At 46.0% G+C, this 17,006-nt stretch overlaps 1 protein-coding gene across 6 annotated transcripts; it reads left to right on the top strand.

The window, feature by feature from the left end:
• The first annotated feature begins 1,388 nt into the window (after positions 1-1,388).
• Positions 1,389-16,911, top strand: LOC147173133 (hamartin-like). 6 transcript variants are annotated; one of them, XM_086075531.1, is made up of 22 exons: positions 1,389-1,804; positions 3,113-3,222; positions 3,314-3,423; positions 4,323-4,475; positions 5,672-5,816; positions 5,921-6,075; positions 7,410-7,483; positions 7,560-7,699; positions 7,769-7,851; positions 8,130-8,238; positions 8,965-9,032; positions 9,110-9,176; positions 9,697-9,893; positions 9,957-10,093; positions 11,356-11,426; positions 12,415-12,581; positions 12,883-13,065; positions 13,139-13,249; positions 13,350-13,472; positions 14,690-14,877; positions 14,969-15,076; positions 16,401-16,911. In XM_086075531.1, the coding sequence occupies exons 2-22, from the start codon at positions 3,114-3,116 to the stop codon at positions 16,837-16,839; spliced, it is 2,937 nt and encodes a 978-aa protein (XP_085931657.1). In that variant the 5' UTR covers positions 1,389-1,804; position 3,113; the 3' UTR covers positions 16,840-16,911. The 6 variants fall into 6 exon arrangements, with proteins under 6 accessions (XP_085931657.1, XP_085931658.1, XP_085931655.1 ...); XM_086075532.1 differs by lacking the exon at positions 1,389-1,804 and adding an exon at positions 2,010-2,159 and having other exon boundaries at positions 9,814-9,893; XM_086075529.1 differs by lacking the exon at positions 1,389-1,804 and adding an exon at positions 2,010-2,159 and having other exon boundaries at positions 9,700-9,893.
• The last annotated feature ends 95 nt before the right edge of the window (positions 16,912-17,006 follow it).

The raw sequence follows: 17,006 nt of genomic DNA, 5'->3' as shown, positions 1-17,006 counted from the left end.
TAATAATCAGAGAATTGAAGGAAAAATGACAGAAAAGAAAATGCTGACAAATTGATAGCAAAAAAGTCATAAAATGTCCCAAAAAGGAAGAGGAGAGGAAGAAAATGTCCATATGCGCATCAAATTGCCCAAAATGTCAGAAATGTGACAGAAAGGCAAAAATGTATGAAAAACAATGTATGGGAAAAATCAGAGCAAAAGGGAAGCGGAAGGCGGAAGCAAATGAATGTGTTTTGTTGTGGCGCATCTCCAATTAGGACCGTCAAAACTTGAGACTGACACGAACGCACGCTTTCCTTCGTCACAATCTGAAGACGCAATTTTGATGACTTATTTGGTCTCAAGACAGGAAAGCTTGCTGACCCCTGATATCGATTATTTTTCATGTATTTACAAAAGCGTGTTGCCTTGTTTAGGAAATACACATTTGAAACAAAATGATAAATGCTCATAAAAATGATTCATGAATAGTATTAGTCATTCCTAATGGAACGAAGTTCAATTACAGAGTTTTGCCAATCGTTTGAATGTCTCAATAAAATGTGAGCTCAATTCAAACCATGTTCCATTTTGCACCCGTTTTGATCCACAGGTGCTCAGGTGACGACCAATCATGGCTCAGATTCAGAAAACAGGTGAGCCGTGATGGGTTGTTGCCCGAGCAACAGTGACGTCATTGACAGTCGGCAGCAAGCGGCAAAATGGCCGCCGCATTTTGCTGCTTTCATATTCCACAAGCGCAATACTCATCACAATGCGGTGTTCACTTTAGCATTGAACATACTTTTGGACAAAATGCGACTTCATTTATGTCGCGCTTTTCCACCTTACATGCATTATTATTATTATTATTATTTGAACTAGCACAAGGACGTGAGAACGAGCGCAGATGCTGGCAGACTTTTATCTCCACAGGCAAACAATCTTTGGTCAATCATTATACGCGCGCACACGCACGCACGCACAAACACGCACACAATTCACACAAAAACACGTATCGCCGACGTTGGTGAATTCAGTGAAAAGCAAGTGTTGACTGGTCAACAAACTTCTGGTGTTTTTCTTCATCCCTCCAAAGTTGAACACTTCAACTTTTCAAGTGGAAACTTTTCCACGTGCTGACTGACACGTGACGGCCAAAGTTCATTCAACGTTTCGTGCGTGAAGATGCTCTGACACTTTTTGTCTTTGGCGCAAACGGGCTCTTTTACTGTAAAAAAAAAACAAAGACTTTAAAAAACCGTTTTGAAAGTGTTTCCATAGCAATCAGCTGTGACGTTTGATGAAACAGCGGATGTGACATCAGATGTGACAGTGGTCACGTGTCGTCTGACCGCAATCGTCGAATGAGTTCAGAGAACGGAAAAAGTTCTCCTTTTTAAAATATGCCAAGTAACAGCAACGTGGGAAATTCTTGACTTTGAATTATTACTGGGTTTTTGGAAACAACTTTTTGTTTTAAATAATGCCATAAGTTCAGTGGATCGTTTAAAGTAAGATGAAACGCACTGATCAACTTGAAAATAGTTATGTGAAATGTTCAACTTTGAAGGAATAAGAACATAGTTGTCCAGTTCAGCAGCAAAGAAAAGAATTCATTTTTGTTTCATCATCTCGTTTCTTTTTGCTTCTTCTTCTTTTGAACCTGAAACTAACGCGATGGCTAACTATTCCCAACTTATTCCCCGTGACCTGAACGCCTCTCGTGGTATTGATAGGCGCAGGTGTCGTGTTTCTCTCTGTGGGCGGGACCTTCTGTGTTTAACATGGCGGCGGCCTGCTGTGCTCAACGCGTCGTCTGAAGGTAAAAAAAACAAACAAGTTCCAACTTTGCCAAGGTTAAACCTTACGTCAACGCGCTCGCATTGACGCCACCGCGAGGGAGACGATCGTCGAGCCCGTTAGCTCGTGTGGACGGAGCCACTTGTGACGACGCGCGTTTTGTGGCGTGACAGCTGTCGGCAGGTTAGCTCGGCTCAAGGCTAGCCGAGTGGTGGCACGCTGCGCGGTGCACGCGCGCGCGCGGTGCACGTGACTGAGCGATGCAGGTTGGCTCGTGACGTCACAAAGTGGCGAACTTGACTGAATCGGAATGGAGTGATGAACTATTGTATTCCATTTTTACATTTGTACGTTTTGTTCTGGAAAGTTTCTCATTCGTAAGTGCACATTTCTAAACTCAACTGCGTTGTTTCAATTATTTTGATATTTGTTTCACGTCTGTTGATTTAATAACAAATAATAAGATGGCGCTTCATTCAGAAAAACTGAATGACTGTATATGATTTATTATCTGCTTTGATTGGATTTCTTTTAGCTTATTCTTATGTCAATTGGATTGCTGATTTTTAGAGTTGCATCAATTAATCAACAGCTAATTGATTTAACAAATTCATTGAGAAATCATTTATGTAACTTGTGTTATTTTAAATCCTTTGAATTTCAGTCTCCAAATTTAAATATTCTCCGATTTCCTCCATGAAAGCGGACTGATTGGGTTTTTTCAAAATGTTTGCAAACATCGGCTTTTACTTTAGAAAATAATGTTTAACATTTGTGTTACAGGCCCAACCAGTGACTGAATCATTCTTCATTTATGTTAAGTCTGAATCCGATTAATCGACAATAATTCATCTATTATTAAAGTAATAGTTAGTTGCAGCCCTATATGATTTTTATATTCTTCTTCTTATATCCTCGATTTGTATTGGTTGTAGCCTCTATTGCATCACTCAAACTGTGTGTGTGTGCGTGCGTGTGTGTGTGTTTTCGTTTCATTTCAGACTGCAATGAAATACTCTTTTTTTTAGATTACTGTCGATTATTTTGTCGATGAATAGATTTTCTTTTTTAAACATGTTTTCATAATTTTATTAAAAACTAGGACATTATTGAAAATGGACTCCGTTACTGATTTAGGCCGTATTATGTCGGAAAAGAGGCAAAAGTGTTCAGAATTGTTCTTTTGGATTCAACCCAAAGATCACATGAGGATGTTCACTGCTAACAATTTTAAATGAAAAAAAAACACATTATTATTATTTTTTCAATCCATTATCAAAAATAATTATCAAGTCATTTGATAATCAGTGATGTGTGCGTGTGTGCGCAGGATGTCCAAGGAACAGGTGAGCGTGGGCGAGCTCCTGCTCTCATTGGACAGTTCGGACCTGCAGGAGGTGGAGCAAGGCCGAGCAGCAATCAGCCAGCAGTTGAATTCAGGTGCGCTCCTTCATCAGACAGTAGCCCCGCCCCCCTGTGTGTGCGCACGTGCTTGCTGGCCATGAGTGTTGACTGCAATGTGCGGTGGCAGACAGAGGAGGCGCTGTGCTGTGCAGCCTGCTGGATTTCTACTTGAACTCTTCTTCTTCTTGTGCCTTGGCTCTGACGCTGCTCTCCTCCATCAGAGAACCTCTACACAAGGTCACGCGCGCACACACACACACACACACTTTTTGAAATGTCCTTCAAATCAAGTAAATGACAAGAATGTGTTATTCTTGACTTTTGAAAAATGAATCTTCATCCATCCGCACCAACATTGATGCAAATCAGACACTATGTAGAAAGTATTGGAAGGGACGTGGCAATGTTTGGGTTTTTATGGATGCTTTTCACTTCATAGGCAGGCAACGTTTTTGCACGTGCTATTCCAAATATTACCACTAGGGCTGGCAAAAAAAAAAAAGTTGACCGAGTCAACGGATTAGTTGACTTAAAAAATGTCAGCCTCCACCGGAACCGCGTTTGCGTCGCCGTCCATGTTTCTACACGGACTTTTTTGCAGGCGCGCACAGTGGACAGGAAGTGTTGTTGTTGTTTTTGTTTCAGTGGACAGGAATGTTATTGAGCGCCGTGTCGCTAACAGGAAGCTCGGCTACGTTCGTTTTCTCGTGGACTTTTGTTGAAGTCTCGTCTTAAGTGACTTTTTAGACACGATTACTTGCGTAATCTCCGTCTTGTGTGAACTCAACGGCGGTTACGGTTTGTTTACCTTAAATGGTGATTGCTAATGCTAATGGAGATTGCTAACTTTTTAACCTAGCCTAATTGTCTTGGTACAAAAGCTAATAAATCATATCCACTCAATTCAACTCGCGAACCACAAAAAAATGATGATAATAATTTTAAAAAATGTGGACATTTATGAGGGAACCAGCGGGTGGCGTAATCGATTTTGGCAGCCCTAATTGCAACTTTCCTTCCAATATTTTCCGGCTTTGTTTTGACACGCGAGGACGGACGGCGCTTTTTTTTTTTTTTTTTTTTTTTGTCCATGAAGTGACGCAAACCAAATGAAATCCCCAACTTTCGTCAGGCAGGCCCTGCTGGACAAACTGAACGAGGCGCTGTCCAAGCCAGCCAGCCGATTGGCCGCCGTCACGCTGCTGGGTCACATGATCAGCCAGCAACCGCCATGGATTCACCACGTCAGCCGCTCGCCTCTGCTCACCTCGCTGCTGCGATGCCTCAAGGTCGGTTTGGTTCAAAAACACGACTTGGGTCAACTTTCAGCAATTGTATGTTTTTGTCGAAAATCGCGGCAAAAAGTCCATTTTTGACCCAAATTGGTTGAGTTTTTTTCTCCCGAGGCTTTTGACAATGAATGCACTCTCAACTCAAATGCACTTCAAACACACACTGGGCCGGTACCGATACCAATGTCCTGAATCGAGTCACAAAATTCGATTTTGAAGTCACTTTTTACTTTTTACTTTAATACGCATCTATTGATGGAAGATCCATTCTTTTTCTTATTCTTTCGACGAAAAGGCGCACCTACAAATGAAACGTGTAGGAAGTCACTTTGACTTTTCCGGCGGAATCCGCTGCGTCGCCCAACGAGGAGGAAAAGTAACGTGCCGTTCATTTCTCAGCGTTGCTCCCTTCATGTTCGAGTTGCGAAGTCTTGCATGATGTCATCGTTGGAAATAGAAACTCATTTGCAAGAATGCTAAACGTAGCTTAGCATAGCTCCAGACACGTCCGTTGTCAACACGTTGCTAAGCGTCCGAAAATGACGATGTGAACGAAATGCAGCGGACGCGTCAAAATGGAACACTAATAATATTGCATATATATTTGTGTATTTTACATTTTGAAACGCGTGCAGAATTTTCAAGTTACTTGATGTTTTAAGATTAGATCGCTTTTGATACAAAATTACCAGTGTCTAACAAACACAATGGTGCCATCTCGTGGCAGAAAAATGACGCACACAAATCAAACTCATTTTTTCCTCCCGTTCAGTACATATTTTAATTGTAACTCCATGTGATGAATTATTTTGAATGACTGAAAGATGCAGCCATACTTCTTTTCATTTAACATTTTTGTCCACTTTTATCTTAACAAGAATATGAAAACTTGGAAAAAAAAATTTTTTGTGTACATTTAGAATAGATTTAAAATTGGTGATTAATCAAGAGTTAACTATTGAAGCCATGCGATTAATTATGATTAAAAATGTAATTGCCTGACACCCCTAATTCAAATCAATCAATGCGCACATCAACTACACGCACACACACGTTAAACTCACGTCGGCCTGTCACGATCCTTTCAGCCAATCCCGTGACCAGCACTCATTTTTTATTTTATTTTTTGCCCCCCAAAAAGATCCCAAATGTGAATTTCCGTGTCATGAACGCAATCTCGCTTTTCCCTTTAGAGTGACGCGGACGTGATGGTGCTGGTCCCCGGAGTGCTGGTGCTGGTGACGCTGTTACCCATGATCCCGCAGGCCGCCAAGCAACACATCTACGACTTCTTTGACGTCTTTGGACGCTTGGCGTCATGGAGCCTCAAAAACCCCGGTGACGCACGCACGCACGTCGATTAGCAGTTAGCGCGTTAGCTCCTTATTTAGCGTCCGATTCCTGTTGGTCGGCGTTGAACGTGAGTGACGTGCGCTCCGCAGGGCGCGTGTCCGGGTCCCACCTGCTTCACCTTCACGCCGGAGTGTACGCCTTGTTCCACCGCCTGTACGGGATGTTCCCCTGCAACTTCCTGTCGTACCTGCGCCTGCACTACAACATGAAGGAAAACATGGACACCTTCCACCACATGGTCAAGGTGACACGTGTGTGCGTGTTGAAAGGGAGTTTGGTGTGTGTGTAAATGCTCAGCGCAGATTCTGTCATGTGCGGCTGTTTCATGTGAGTTCAGCGTGGGTGTTCTCATCGTAATAATAATCATAATAATAATAATAATGCATTGCATTTCTAAAATGCCGCTTTACAACAGAACAAATACATGATCGGTGCACTCGCGCATATTCGCCGCGGTGGAAGGCAGGCTGACGGAAGGAAGCGCAGCTGCCGGTGTGCGCCTACGGCCCCTCCCACCACCGCCAAACGTTCGCACCTTCCATACACCAGTGTGCGTCGTGCGCCTTGCCCAAGGGCACCACGACACGTGACTCCCAACAGCCGACCTTGCGCTCGCCGGACGAGCGTCTCTCCGCCGAGCCACGGCCGCCACTTTATGTGTTCGTGAGAGACCGATGTGTTTTTTTCAAGGCCGATACTGATTATTAGTAGTCAATAGTGGTGCAAGGGTTCGGTTCGGATCACAGATTGGATCGTTTGTCGGATCGGCTAAAAAAAAAAAAAAAAAAAGCGAAATAGTACTTTGTCTTCATTTATTTTGTAAAGCGCTTTTTCCATAAAAAAAAAAATCCATTCAAAATGTCTACTATAGCCGTTTTGTATTTAGGAACGCAACTTATGAGAACCTTCTTCTTTGGACATGCTTCATGTGTAAAATCACAAGCTATTAATGGCTTAACGTTGTGCTTCTATCATCTCAACGGCAAGTTTTTCTTTTTTACGGGCGAAAGTGTTTTATCAAATAAATGAAAACCAAGTTTGTTTGTTTTTAAAGACTGAAACGTGCAATTTAAGGCACATTCCCTCCTTTAAACATAACCGATGAATGACAAAGTAGCCGCCATGTTTGAGCTGTCAACGACGCCGGCGCTCTCGTCAAATCATCTTTTCATGGCTGCTCACGCTAACAGGTAGCCGCTAGCCACGTACGACTTGTGCCGTTTAAAAGGACGGCGTTAATAATTAGCGGTTGAACGAGTTTGGGCTCGCGTTGTGTTGAGGATGCTCGCAACGACAACGTCGATCAACCAGGATGCAGAAAGGTCGAAAAGGAAGCGAGCCATCGCGCCGCGGCGTGGGCCAACTTCAAAATAAAAGTCTCCTCGGGCTATTTGCATTGCCGTCAATGCACGAGTGTATTCGGTCAACGTTCTTGTGAAGTTGGCGTGTTACGCTGAGTATGTTTCAGCTTGACGTGCCACAATGTTGTCAACTGCGAGCTCCATGCCGATATTTGCGCCGATGATCGGTCAGTCCCGAGCGTGTCTTTTTGTTTTTTTGTTTGCGCTTGCGGATCAGCCCATGTTGGAGCAAGTGCGTGTTCATCCCGAGCTGGTGAGCGGGACTCAGGACGCCGAAGTGGACCCTTCCAGGTCAGTCCGTCCCCCAACGTGGTCCAGCCGGCGGCGGGAGACTTTGATTTTGAAACGCGGCCTTTCCCCGCGTCAGGTGGCGTCGCCTCGAGGTCCACGACATCATCATGGAGTGCTCCCGAGTCTCCCTGGACCCCCTGGAGTCGTCCTGCGATGATGACCACACGCTTGCCCCGCCCGCAATCACCCACCTGGAGCTCACCTGCCCCCACGCCGGTGAGTCACTCGACCACTTCCTGTCTCCTTTTCCTGCCTGCAACTTCCTGCTTCCTGTGCTTTGATCAGCGTGCAGCAGCAAGGACGCCACGTGGACGCGCACGTCCCGCTTGTCAGGAAGTGCGCTCAACATGGAGCACCTGGATGAACAGGTGTGTGCGCGCGGGTGTCAGATGTGACCAGAGGTGGCAAATCCAGGTCCAGGAAGGAAAAGCCCTGCCACAATTTGCCTTTAGCTCCTAGTGCTAGCTAGCTAGCTCCCTAGCAGGCAAACGAGCACTATGGGTGCTAGCTAGCTAACTAGCACTTGATGCTGTGGCAGGATTTTTACTTTCTGAACCTGGTTTTGGCACCCCTGGATTTGGCACATCCGACAAATGGATGCCTCCGATCACGTGTCTCGCTTGATGACGTGACATGTCGTGTCCAGATGGATGTCACATGGAGCCCCTCCTCCCGATGCGGTTTGTCGACCCCGCCTCCGGAAATGGTGGCCTTGAGCCCCGCCCACCCCCTGAGTAGGAACGACTCACTCTCAGGTGACACGCATGGCAATATTTTATTGTTAGATTTCACCTTTTTTGTTTTCATGTACCGATGACAAAAGCTGCCGTCACTTGACCTAGGAAGTCACAATTTCACACATTTGATGCTTTTTTTTCATCCTAGTGGTAGCGCCACCTACTGGCTAAAGTCAATTCATGTTTTCATCTCGCATGCAGTTACGCAGATCAACCATCATGCATAACTTTTGTGAGTTTTTGTGAAATGCTGTTGCCGTGGCAACAAGAAAACAACACAAAATTTGAGTAGCCCTGGCAAAATATATTTTAGGTTATAGTGCAATTTTCTTTTCTTTTTTTATTAAATTAGGGCTGTGCAATAAATCGAATTAATTTGATTACTCGCCATTTTCAGAATCGAATCGTGTAAAATTTTCTCAATCGAATTTGACCTTCTGGATTATTAAAAGCTGTTGTTTCTTATGTTCTGTTACGTCCAGATGTTGTTGTGAGTTGTTAATAAAGCAACTCGTATGAATGTTAAGTTTATGTTCAGGATACGTTATTGTTGTGTGAATATTTTGCACAGGAATTCTTTTTGAACCAATGAAACCTTTAAATAAACATTTGTTGGGTTTATTGGATTCAAATCGTCATCGTCGCGAATGGCAGAAAAAAATAGAGATTTCATTTTTTGGGCCATTTTTCGCCCGGCCCCGGGTTCAAAGTGCCAACACGCTTCATGTGCGTGCGTGTGTCCAGGTGTAAAATGCATCCCGTCGGCCACGGGCGACAGTCCAGATGGCGTCCGGCCTGCGGATGACTCGCAGGTGACTGGAGCGCTCTCGACTATTATCAGCTTTTATTTTGAAGGCGCAGAAGGAAGAGCCTCTGTCACTGCCCACAGGTCAGGCAGCAGCCAATCAGGAAGGAGCGAGTTGAGCCGGCGCACGATGATGTCATCGCTGTTGAAGGTGAGCTCGTGGTCAAATGCCAGTTGAAGCCACACCCACAAATTTGCATTGGATGCCCGTCAAGCTCCACCCACTGCACGTAAACGCCACACGCGCATTTTCCTTATCGAAAACAAAACGTTTTTCAATAACAAAATGAAATGCAAAGAAAAATGCTTGAGCAAACGAAAATCACTGAAATCCAAAAGTCATGAAAATGTCAAACAAATTCAAACAAAGTGTATGAAAACAAACAAAGTCACTCGGCCAAACGAGAGCAGTCCTATTCACGTTTGTCTTTTCTTTTTTTTATGTCCACCGATGTATCGATTTGATCCAAATTCTATCAAATTGTCTTCATTCTGGTCATTTTTCACAAAAATTGAAAGAAAGGAATCCCAACATGAAAATGTTTTCTATGACTGTAAGCCAGCAGCAAAATATCCTTGGTTGTTTTGGGTTCCTTCTTTTGATGGAACCTGCTGCTGAAGCTCCACCCACTGCTCCATGTGGCCCCTCCCATTTTTTCTTTTGTCTCCAGCAGACAAGCCTTGCTCCTCCTCCTCCTCCTCCTGCCTGCCTTCCCTCCTCCTCACCGCCACGCCCGCCCGCCAACAAACCCCGCCCATGTTTGACTTGGCCCCTTCTCCGCACCCAGGCCCCGCCCCCTCGTACGACTTCCTGTTTGAGCTTGCGCTTCCCCGCGCCGCCATGTTGTTTGTGAAGATCAAGACGCAGGTAACCGACCTCAACCCCGCCGACGGCCGCCTCGGTGACGTCGGCGCCGTTTTGCCCCTGCAGGAGGTGCGACGCAAAATGGCGGCGCGCGAGAAATGCGACAGTGAAGAGGAAGAAGACATGAGCGCCGCGTCTCCGCTGCATTTGCTGGACCGCCTCATCGCCCACGGACACGACACGCACGCTAGCGTTAGGAGGAGGTGAGTGTGTTAGCTCGTTAGCATGGACTCTCGGTTAGCAAGTAAATCTCACTCCCCATTTTTCAGTGTGTAGCGAGCGTGTGTGTTGGAGACAAAAAGTTAGCGGCAGGAAGCGAGTCGGCGAGTCTCCGTAATTCATCCACATAACGGGAGGCAGGCATGACGTAGCTTGTTGTTGACATATAAACGCATCGGCACTAGATCGGCCTGCCGATTTCCTTCATTTTGGAATATCGGCCTGCCGATTTCCTTCATTTTGGAATATCGGCCTGCCGATTTCCTTCATTTTGGAATATCGGCCTGCCGATTTCCTTCATTTTGGAATATCGGCCTGCCGATTTCCTTCATTTTGGAATATCGGCCTGCCGATTTCCTTCATTTTGGAATATCGGCCTGCCGATTTCCTTCATTTTGGAATATCGGCCTGCCGATTTCCTTCATTTTGGAAGATCGGCCTGCCGATTTCCTTCATTTTGGAAGATCGGCCTGCCGATTTCCTTCATTTTGGAAGATCGGCCTGCCGATTTCCTTCATTTTGGAAGATCGGCCTGCCGATTTCCTTCATTTTGGAAGATCGGCCTGCCGATTTCCTTCATTTTGGAAGATCGGCCTGCCGATTTCCTTCATTTTGGAAGATCGGCCTGCCGATTTCCTTCATTTTGGAAGATCGGCCTGCCGATTTCCTTCATTTTGGAAGATCGGCCTGCCGATTTCCTTCATTTTGGAAGATCGGCCTGCCGATTTCCTTCAAAATAAACTGAACTTTTCCACCAATCTCGTCTTCCTCCTCAGAGGTGTGAAAAAGTCAGCCATTGTCCTGTTCTGCTGAGATGACCAACAGGATTTTCTTTTTTATTTATTTGACTTGATGTGCACTTAAAACAAGCCATTTGTAGTATTTCAACAAGACTGGAACACGGAAGCTATATGTTGCTTGTAATCGGCAAAAATGGGGATCGGCAGGTCAGACTTTTTAAAAGATCGGTGATGGGCGAGAAAATTGTAATGGATGACCCACACACATAATCATGCAAAATATTTGAGAAAATGCGTGGCAGAATTTCCAAGCAAACCCGCGATGGTGCTAATATTAGCGCTAGCCTCGTATAAAATAGAGCAGAGATTTGTGCGTTAAGTGGATGCGTCATGCCGACACTTTTCATATGCAGCGGAATAAAAAGCATCTCCTGTCGCGTCGACAATGTGCTCCTTTGCATCTTTTGAATCCGTGGCTACTCGATGACTTTTTTGTTTTTTGGCAGGTCTTCGGCATCGGGCAAGTCGTTGGATCGAAACCCTTGTGGAGGTAAACAGCACAGCATGAAAAGCAACGGTACTCGAATAGCGACGTTCCGTTCCACTTGCTTTCGCGCACGTGCTTGATTTCGTCAGCAAAAAGTGGGGGTTTTTGTTTCCTTTTTAAATTTTGGACAGACGCTTGTTGAGCTGCTCAACATTTTCGACTGGCAAAAATGCTCAAAAGTTGTGCTTGCGCATTCCCTGCGGCATTATGGGTAAAAAAAGACGTCATCAAAATGACAAACAGCGTTGACTTAATTTAGGGACGTGCAAATGACAAAAATGTTGACTCCAAATTTTCAGTTCCACGCTTGTGTAAGTTCGTTAGCTGTAAAAATAAATACAAGTGAAAATAACATGGAAAAAATATCATTCAAAAATAATATGGAAATAAAAACAACAAACATCCATATATATATATATATATATATATAAAAAGGCTCTGCTCTCATATTTATTTCGTGCTGCAGAGTGTGAAATGTTATTCAAATGAGGGGGCGGTCCTGAGAGCAGATCGTTTTTTGATTGATATTTAATTCACATTTCTATATTTATCTTTGTATTAATCCCCACATTTATTTGATTTTGGTTTTATTTTTAATATATATGAGTTATGGCGGAATGGCGTTCCTACGCTGGCGCCCGAATTTGGACTTCAGTCGGTTTTCCCTGTTAAAGTCCATATTTGCATCCAAATACTTTATATTTTCAAAAGCATATTTGCGCGACCCGAAAGCCGGCAGTTCCCGCACGGACATCGATTGCTGGCGGACGGCAGAGCCGAGCTAATTCAAGCTTAACCGCGCAAATGCGACGCGCCTGATGGCGAGCCGAGCGACCCGATGGACGTCCGTTGCTGGAGGGAACGACAACAACTTGACAGAACTTGAAAATGGCGGGACGAAATCGAAGGCGCTACGGACGAGGGCGTGACTCCAGGACTTTCTGTGCAAGCGTGTCGTGCGGAGGCCGCGTAAGCGCCACTAACCTTGCCTGGTGCGTGCGTGCGTGCGTGTTGTCAGGCTGCGCGTGGGCGGAGGAGGCGGAGGCGCTGCGTCAGGGCCTGCAGCTGGCGCAGGCTCAGCTGCAGTACGAGCGCTTCAAGCGTCAGCAGCACGCCATCAGGAACCGACGCCTGCTGCGCCGCGTGGTCAGCGCCGCCGCGCTGGAGGAGCAGACGGTCGCCATGGTAACGTACAGGCAAAGGGAGGAAAGAAATTCAATGGGAGTATCGGCGGCCGGTATCGGCACGGTGCTCGGTGCCATATCGATACCTGTCGCTACCACATGACCTGTGGGAGCACGTTGAGCTCTTTCTCGCGCTCTTTTTCTCTTTGTCTCTCTCATTTGTTCTGTTTCTATATCCTTATTTCTCTTTTTTTATCCCTATTTATTTTTCTCTTTCTATCTCTTTTTCTTTCCTCATTTTTTCTCTCTTTCTTTGCGTCCATCTCTTTCTCTGCCCGGCGGCGGCGGCGGCGTTGCTGCAGCGCGCTCAGCTGGCGTTGCGGGACGAGGAGACGAGGGCGCTGACGAGCAGCCTGGAGGCGGAGCGCCGGCGTTGCGCTCAACTGCAGCGGGACGCGAGCGCGCACACGCAGCAGCTGCAGGCGCACGTGCAGCAACTGCTGACGCAGCAACAGGAACACAACGCGCAACTCCTGGCGCTGCAGGTAAGGCCGCGCGCGCTCGTGCGCCGGCACACGCACGCACTCTGCCGACTCACCTGTGATTGGCTGTTTCCAGAGCGAGCTTGAGGAGTGTCGTAGCAGAAGAAGGGATTTGGAGGCGGAGCTTCAGAAGGCCAATCACAAGGTTTCCACTGCCGAGCGCCATTTGAGCCAGCTGTCAGTCAAGGTGCGTGGGGGAGGGCCGAGAGAGCTGTCCGTCAAAGGCGAGTGATGATGATGATGATGACGATGACGACGATGATGATGATGACGTGGTCCGGTTTCAGTTGCGGAGCAGCGACAAGTTCCGCCATCACGCCTTCCTGCTCAACCAACATTTGATTGTGCTCAGCGAAACCAACAAAAGTCTCACACGCCGCCTGGACGCGCACCAGATGTGCGGCGACACCGTCAGTGTACACACACACACACACACACACACACACACACACACACACACACACACACACACACACACACACACTTTTTTCTCCAATTTGTTTCTCAATTTTTTGCCAATGTTTTTTCCTTGCACAATTGTGTGTAAACAAGAGTTTGCAAGATTCATCGCAAGTTACGTTAACAGAAAATAAAAACCACGGCAACAAGACACGCCCCCAAAAAAACACGATACACATCAAAACATATCGACTTTGATCTCTATTGAGAGATAATGAAACGGTAATCATAACGATGCAAATCACAACATTAGCATAAGAGCGAAAAACAAAACGGCAGATTTTCAGTTTCAAACAAATGTCATTTAAAAGGTGAGATGAGAACATGAAAAAGAATGAAAGGATCAGACGTTAAGAAGCATCAGGAAAATAGCAAAATTATATTTTAAGAATCATCTAAGATCGAATCAAGAATAAATCAAAGGATAAGGGAGCGTTACGAAAACAGTAGAGAGAGAGAGAAGGATGCTAATGGGTGGATGAGAAGAAAGGGCGTGTGTCGCGCGCACACGCACACACGTCTGTCTCACTGACATTCTGTCATTGTTTTTCTTTTTTCTCTTTTAATTTGTCTTTTTTCTGTTTCTGTATTTCTCGCTCGTTGTCACCCGTTTTGAAGGTGAGAGCTTCTTCTTGATCAATTTGAAGGACACGTTTGCTCAAATTGAACAATTCATCGTTAATAATATTCACGATTGGGATTCGTCACAATAACCGATTGAAAGAACTTGTACAGCATCCCTAGGAAATCACAACGTCCCATGGCTGGGGAGCAGTTTTTTAGTCTGCGGGCCACTCAAGTGGTCGGTCCTTGGGGGGCGACCGCGAGCACCACGTTGGGGGGCGACCGCGAGCACCACGTTGGGGGGGCGACCGCGAGCACCACGTTGGGGGGCGACCGCGATCACCACGTTGGGGGGCGACCGCGAGCACCACGTTGGGGGGCGACCGCGAGCACCACGTTGGGGGGGCGACCGCGAGCACCACGTTGGGGGGCGACCGCGAGCACCACGTTGGGGGGCGACCGCGAGCACCACGTTGGGGGGCGACCGCGAGCACCACGTTGGGGGGCGACCGCGAGCACCACGTTGGGGGGCGACCGCGAGCACCACGTTGGGGGGCTCACTTTCACACTTTGAAGAAGACGTTTGTGGCATTTTGCTGCGCAGGAAGCGTCCATCCGGGGCGCCGCCGCGGGCCGAGAGTTCCGGCGCGCCAAGGAGGCGGAGCAAGAGCACAGGCAGAGACTGGAAGCGGCCAATCACAGAGTGGCCGAGCTGGACAAACAGCTGGCCCAAAAGGACGCGCTGGTGGAACGACACAAGCAACTGCTGGACCAGCACAAGAGGCGCAGCAGGTTGGTGCGTGCGTGCGTGCGTGCGTGCGTGCGTGCGTGCGTGCGTGTGGGCGGCGACCGCTTGCTTGTTCTTACGCCGTGTCTGTGTCAGGGGCGAGCTTTCAGCATGCGAGGCCCAGTGCGCGGCGCTGCGCAAGACGGTGCAGACCCTGCAGAGCGAGATGCTTCACCTCTACAGCGCCGTCGACGCGCTCAGCAGGTCACGCACGCACATGACGTGATGATGTCATCTTTAAGCGACGTAGTCATGCCACTGGCGCCGTAGCGTGAAGACGACTTCACAGCTATGGAAGACCAAAAATGCCAAAAGAAAGAAAAAAATGGAAATATAACAACCACCACAAAATATATATTTATTTATATATATATTTATATAGTGCTTGAATTTAACGCCACTCATTTTTGACTTCAAAAGCCTGTAGTAGTGGAATTCCAGTAGCAAAGCAGCAGACGTCAAATTAAAGCAGTAATCAATTTTTTAATATTGCATATATTTGTGGAGACGGGTCAAGTTGTATTTTACAAAAAAAAAAAAAAAAGTGACAATGTTAAAGATGAGAGCTCCTAATATGAAATGAAAAAATGCACTGAGCTGTCACCAATGTCTTATAAATGCAATTGTGCCATCTAGTGGCAGAAAAATGACCAACCCAAATCAATATCACTTTTTTTACAGTACTGTACATCTTTTTAATTTTAACTCAATTTTAGGAATTATTATGAAATTACTGGATCAATGACATAAAATGCAGCCATATTTCTAATAGTTTAACGATTCCCCCCCCCCACTTTTGTTAACAAGAGTATAAAAACGTGAAAAAAATATTTTTGTGTATATTTAGCACCGATATAAAATTTGTGATTAATTATTGAAGTCATATGATTAATTACGATCAATATTTTTAATCGTCTGACATGACAACCCTCATACATCGGGTTGGGCGATACGGCCCAAAAATAAAATCTCAATTTTTGCAGTCATTCAGGACGATTACGATTTTAATCAATTTTAATTTCATAAACCCAACAAACATTTATTTATAAGGTTTCATTTATTCAAAAATAATTCCTGTGCAAAAAAGTTCAGACAACGATAATGTTAAGTCATTCTAAATGAATTGTAAAACAAATGTAACATTCATAGTTTGTTCTTAAATGCCGCATTGAAGAAGTTATTGAAAACGAGTCTCGTAAAACCACTCGTCCGTCATTCTGCCACTTGTGCAAAATGACAACTCACAAAAACATTTGAATGTAACAACAGCTTTTAATAATCCAGAAGACAAAATTCGATTTCACGATTCAGCACATTTTCAACCATTCGATTTTTAAAATGACGATGTATCAAATGAATTCAATTTATTGCCCAGCCTAATAATACATATATTTTATTTTGACTTTTGAATTGTATTTTTCATTTGAGCGCGTTTGGTCCTCCATAACAGCCAGCAAAGCCGTCACTTTGTCGTCACGTGACCACGGCGGTGACATCACGGCGGTGACGTCATTTTTCATGTACTCAGGCCGGCCGCTGACGAGCCCGACCGCCGGCCGTCATCTTCCGCCGACGCGGTGAACGGCGGCGGCGCGTCCCGCTCGTCCACTTCCCCCCTCCTCCTCCCCGCGGCCGCATCGTCGTCCCCCATCGAGTCCCCGCTGGCGATTGGCTCTTTCCTAGAGCAGAGGGCGTGGCAGCTCTTCAGGCCGCCCGGTCATAGTCCAGAGGAGGCGGAGCAGCCGGAGAGCCAAGATGACCCGGATGGTGGTGGTGATGATGACGACGATGATGATGATGAGGATGAGCAGGTCCAGAAAGGAAGCCAGGACACCCCGCTGCCGGCAGGAAGTCCCCAGATGTGGGCCCCGCCCCCTGGCGGCGACGACAACAATTTGCTGGCCGTCCGCCAAAGACGGCGTCAGCTGAGCATCATGGACTACGATGATGCCACGCCGCACATGTGATGCGTGCTGTGGCCACGCCCCTTTTAATTCTTCACAATGTGAACACCAAAAATAAAGAAGGGATTATATGGATTTATTCTTATTGTTATATATTATAAATTATAGTTTGTGTATATATCCATCCATCCATTTTCTTAACCGCTTGTTCTCACAAGGGTTGCTGGAGC

This window comes from Leptonotus elevatus, chromosome 5 (assembly GCF_054856555.1).
Source record: "Leptonotus elevatus isolate MCC_2025b chromosome 5, RoL_Lele_1.0, whole genome shotgun sequence".
NCBI lineage: Eukaryota > Metazoa > Chordata > Actinopteri > Syngnathiformes > Syngnathidae > Leptonotus > Leptonotus elevatus.
Note: the sequence above shows the minus strand (reverse complement) of the source record. Positions and strands in the feature narration are given on the sequence as shown.

What these genes read in the sequence shown, in the direction of transcription:
- LOC147173133 (XM_086075528.1), top strand. Translation starts at nt 2,101, where the DNA reads ATGAACTATTGTATTCCATTTTTACATTTGTACGTTTTGTTCTGGAAA. An exon ending in CCTTCCACCACATGGTCAAG is followed by an intron (nt 6,076 to 7,409) that starts GTGACACGTGTG and finishes CTTGCGGATCAG; the next exon opens with CCCATGTTGGAGCAAGTGCG. An exon ending in TTGTGAAGATCAAGACGCAG is followed by an intron (nt 9,894 to 9,956) that starts GTAACCGACCTC and finishes TTGCCCCTGCAG; the next exon opens with GAGGTGCGACGCAAAATGGC.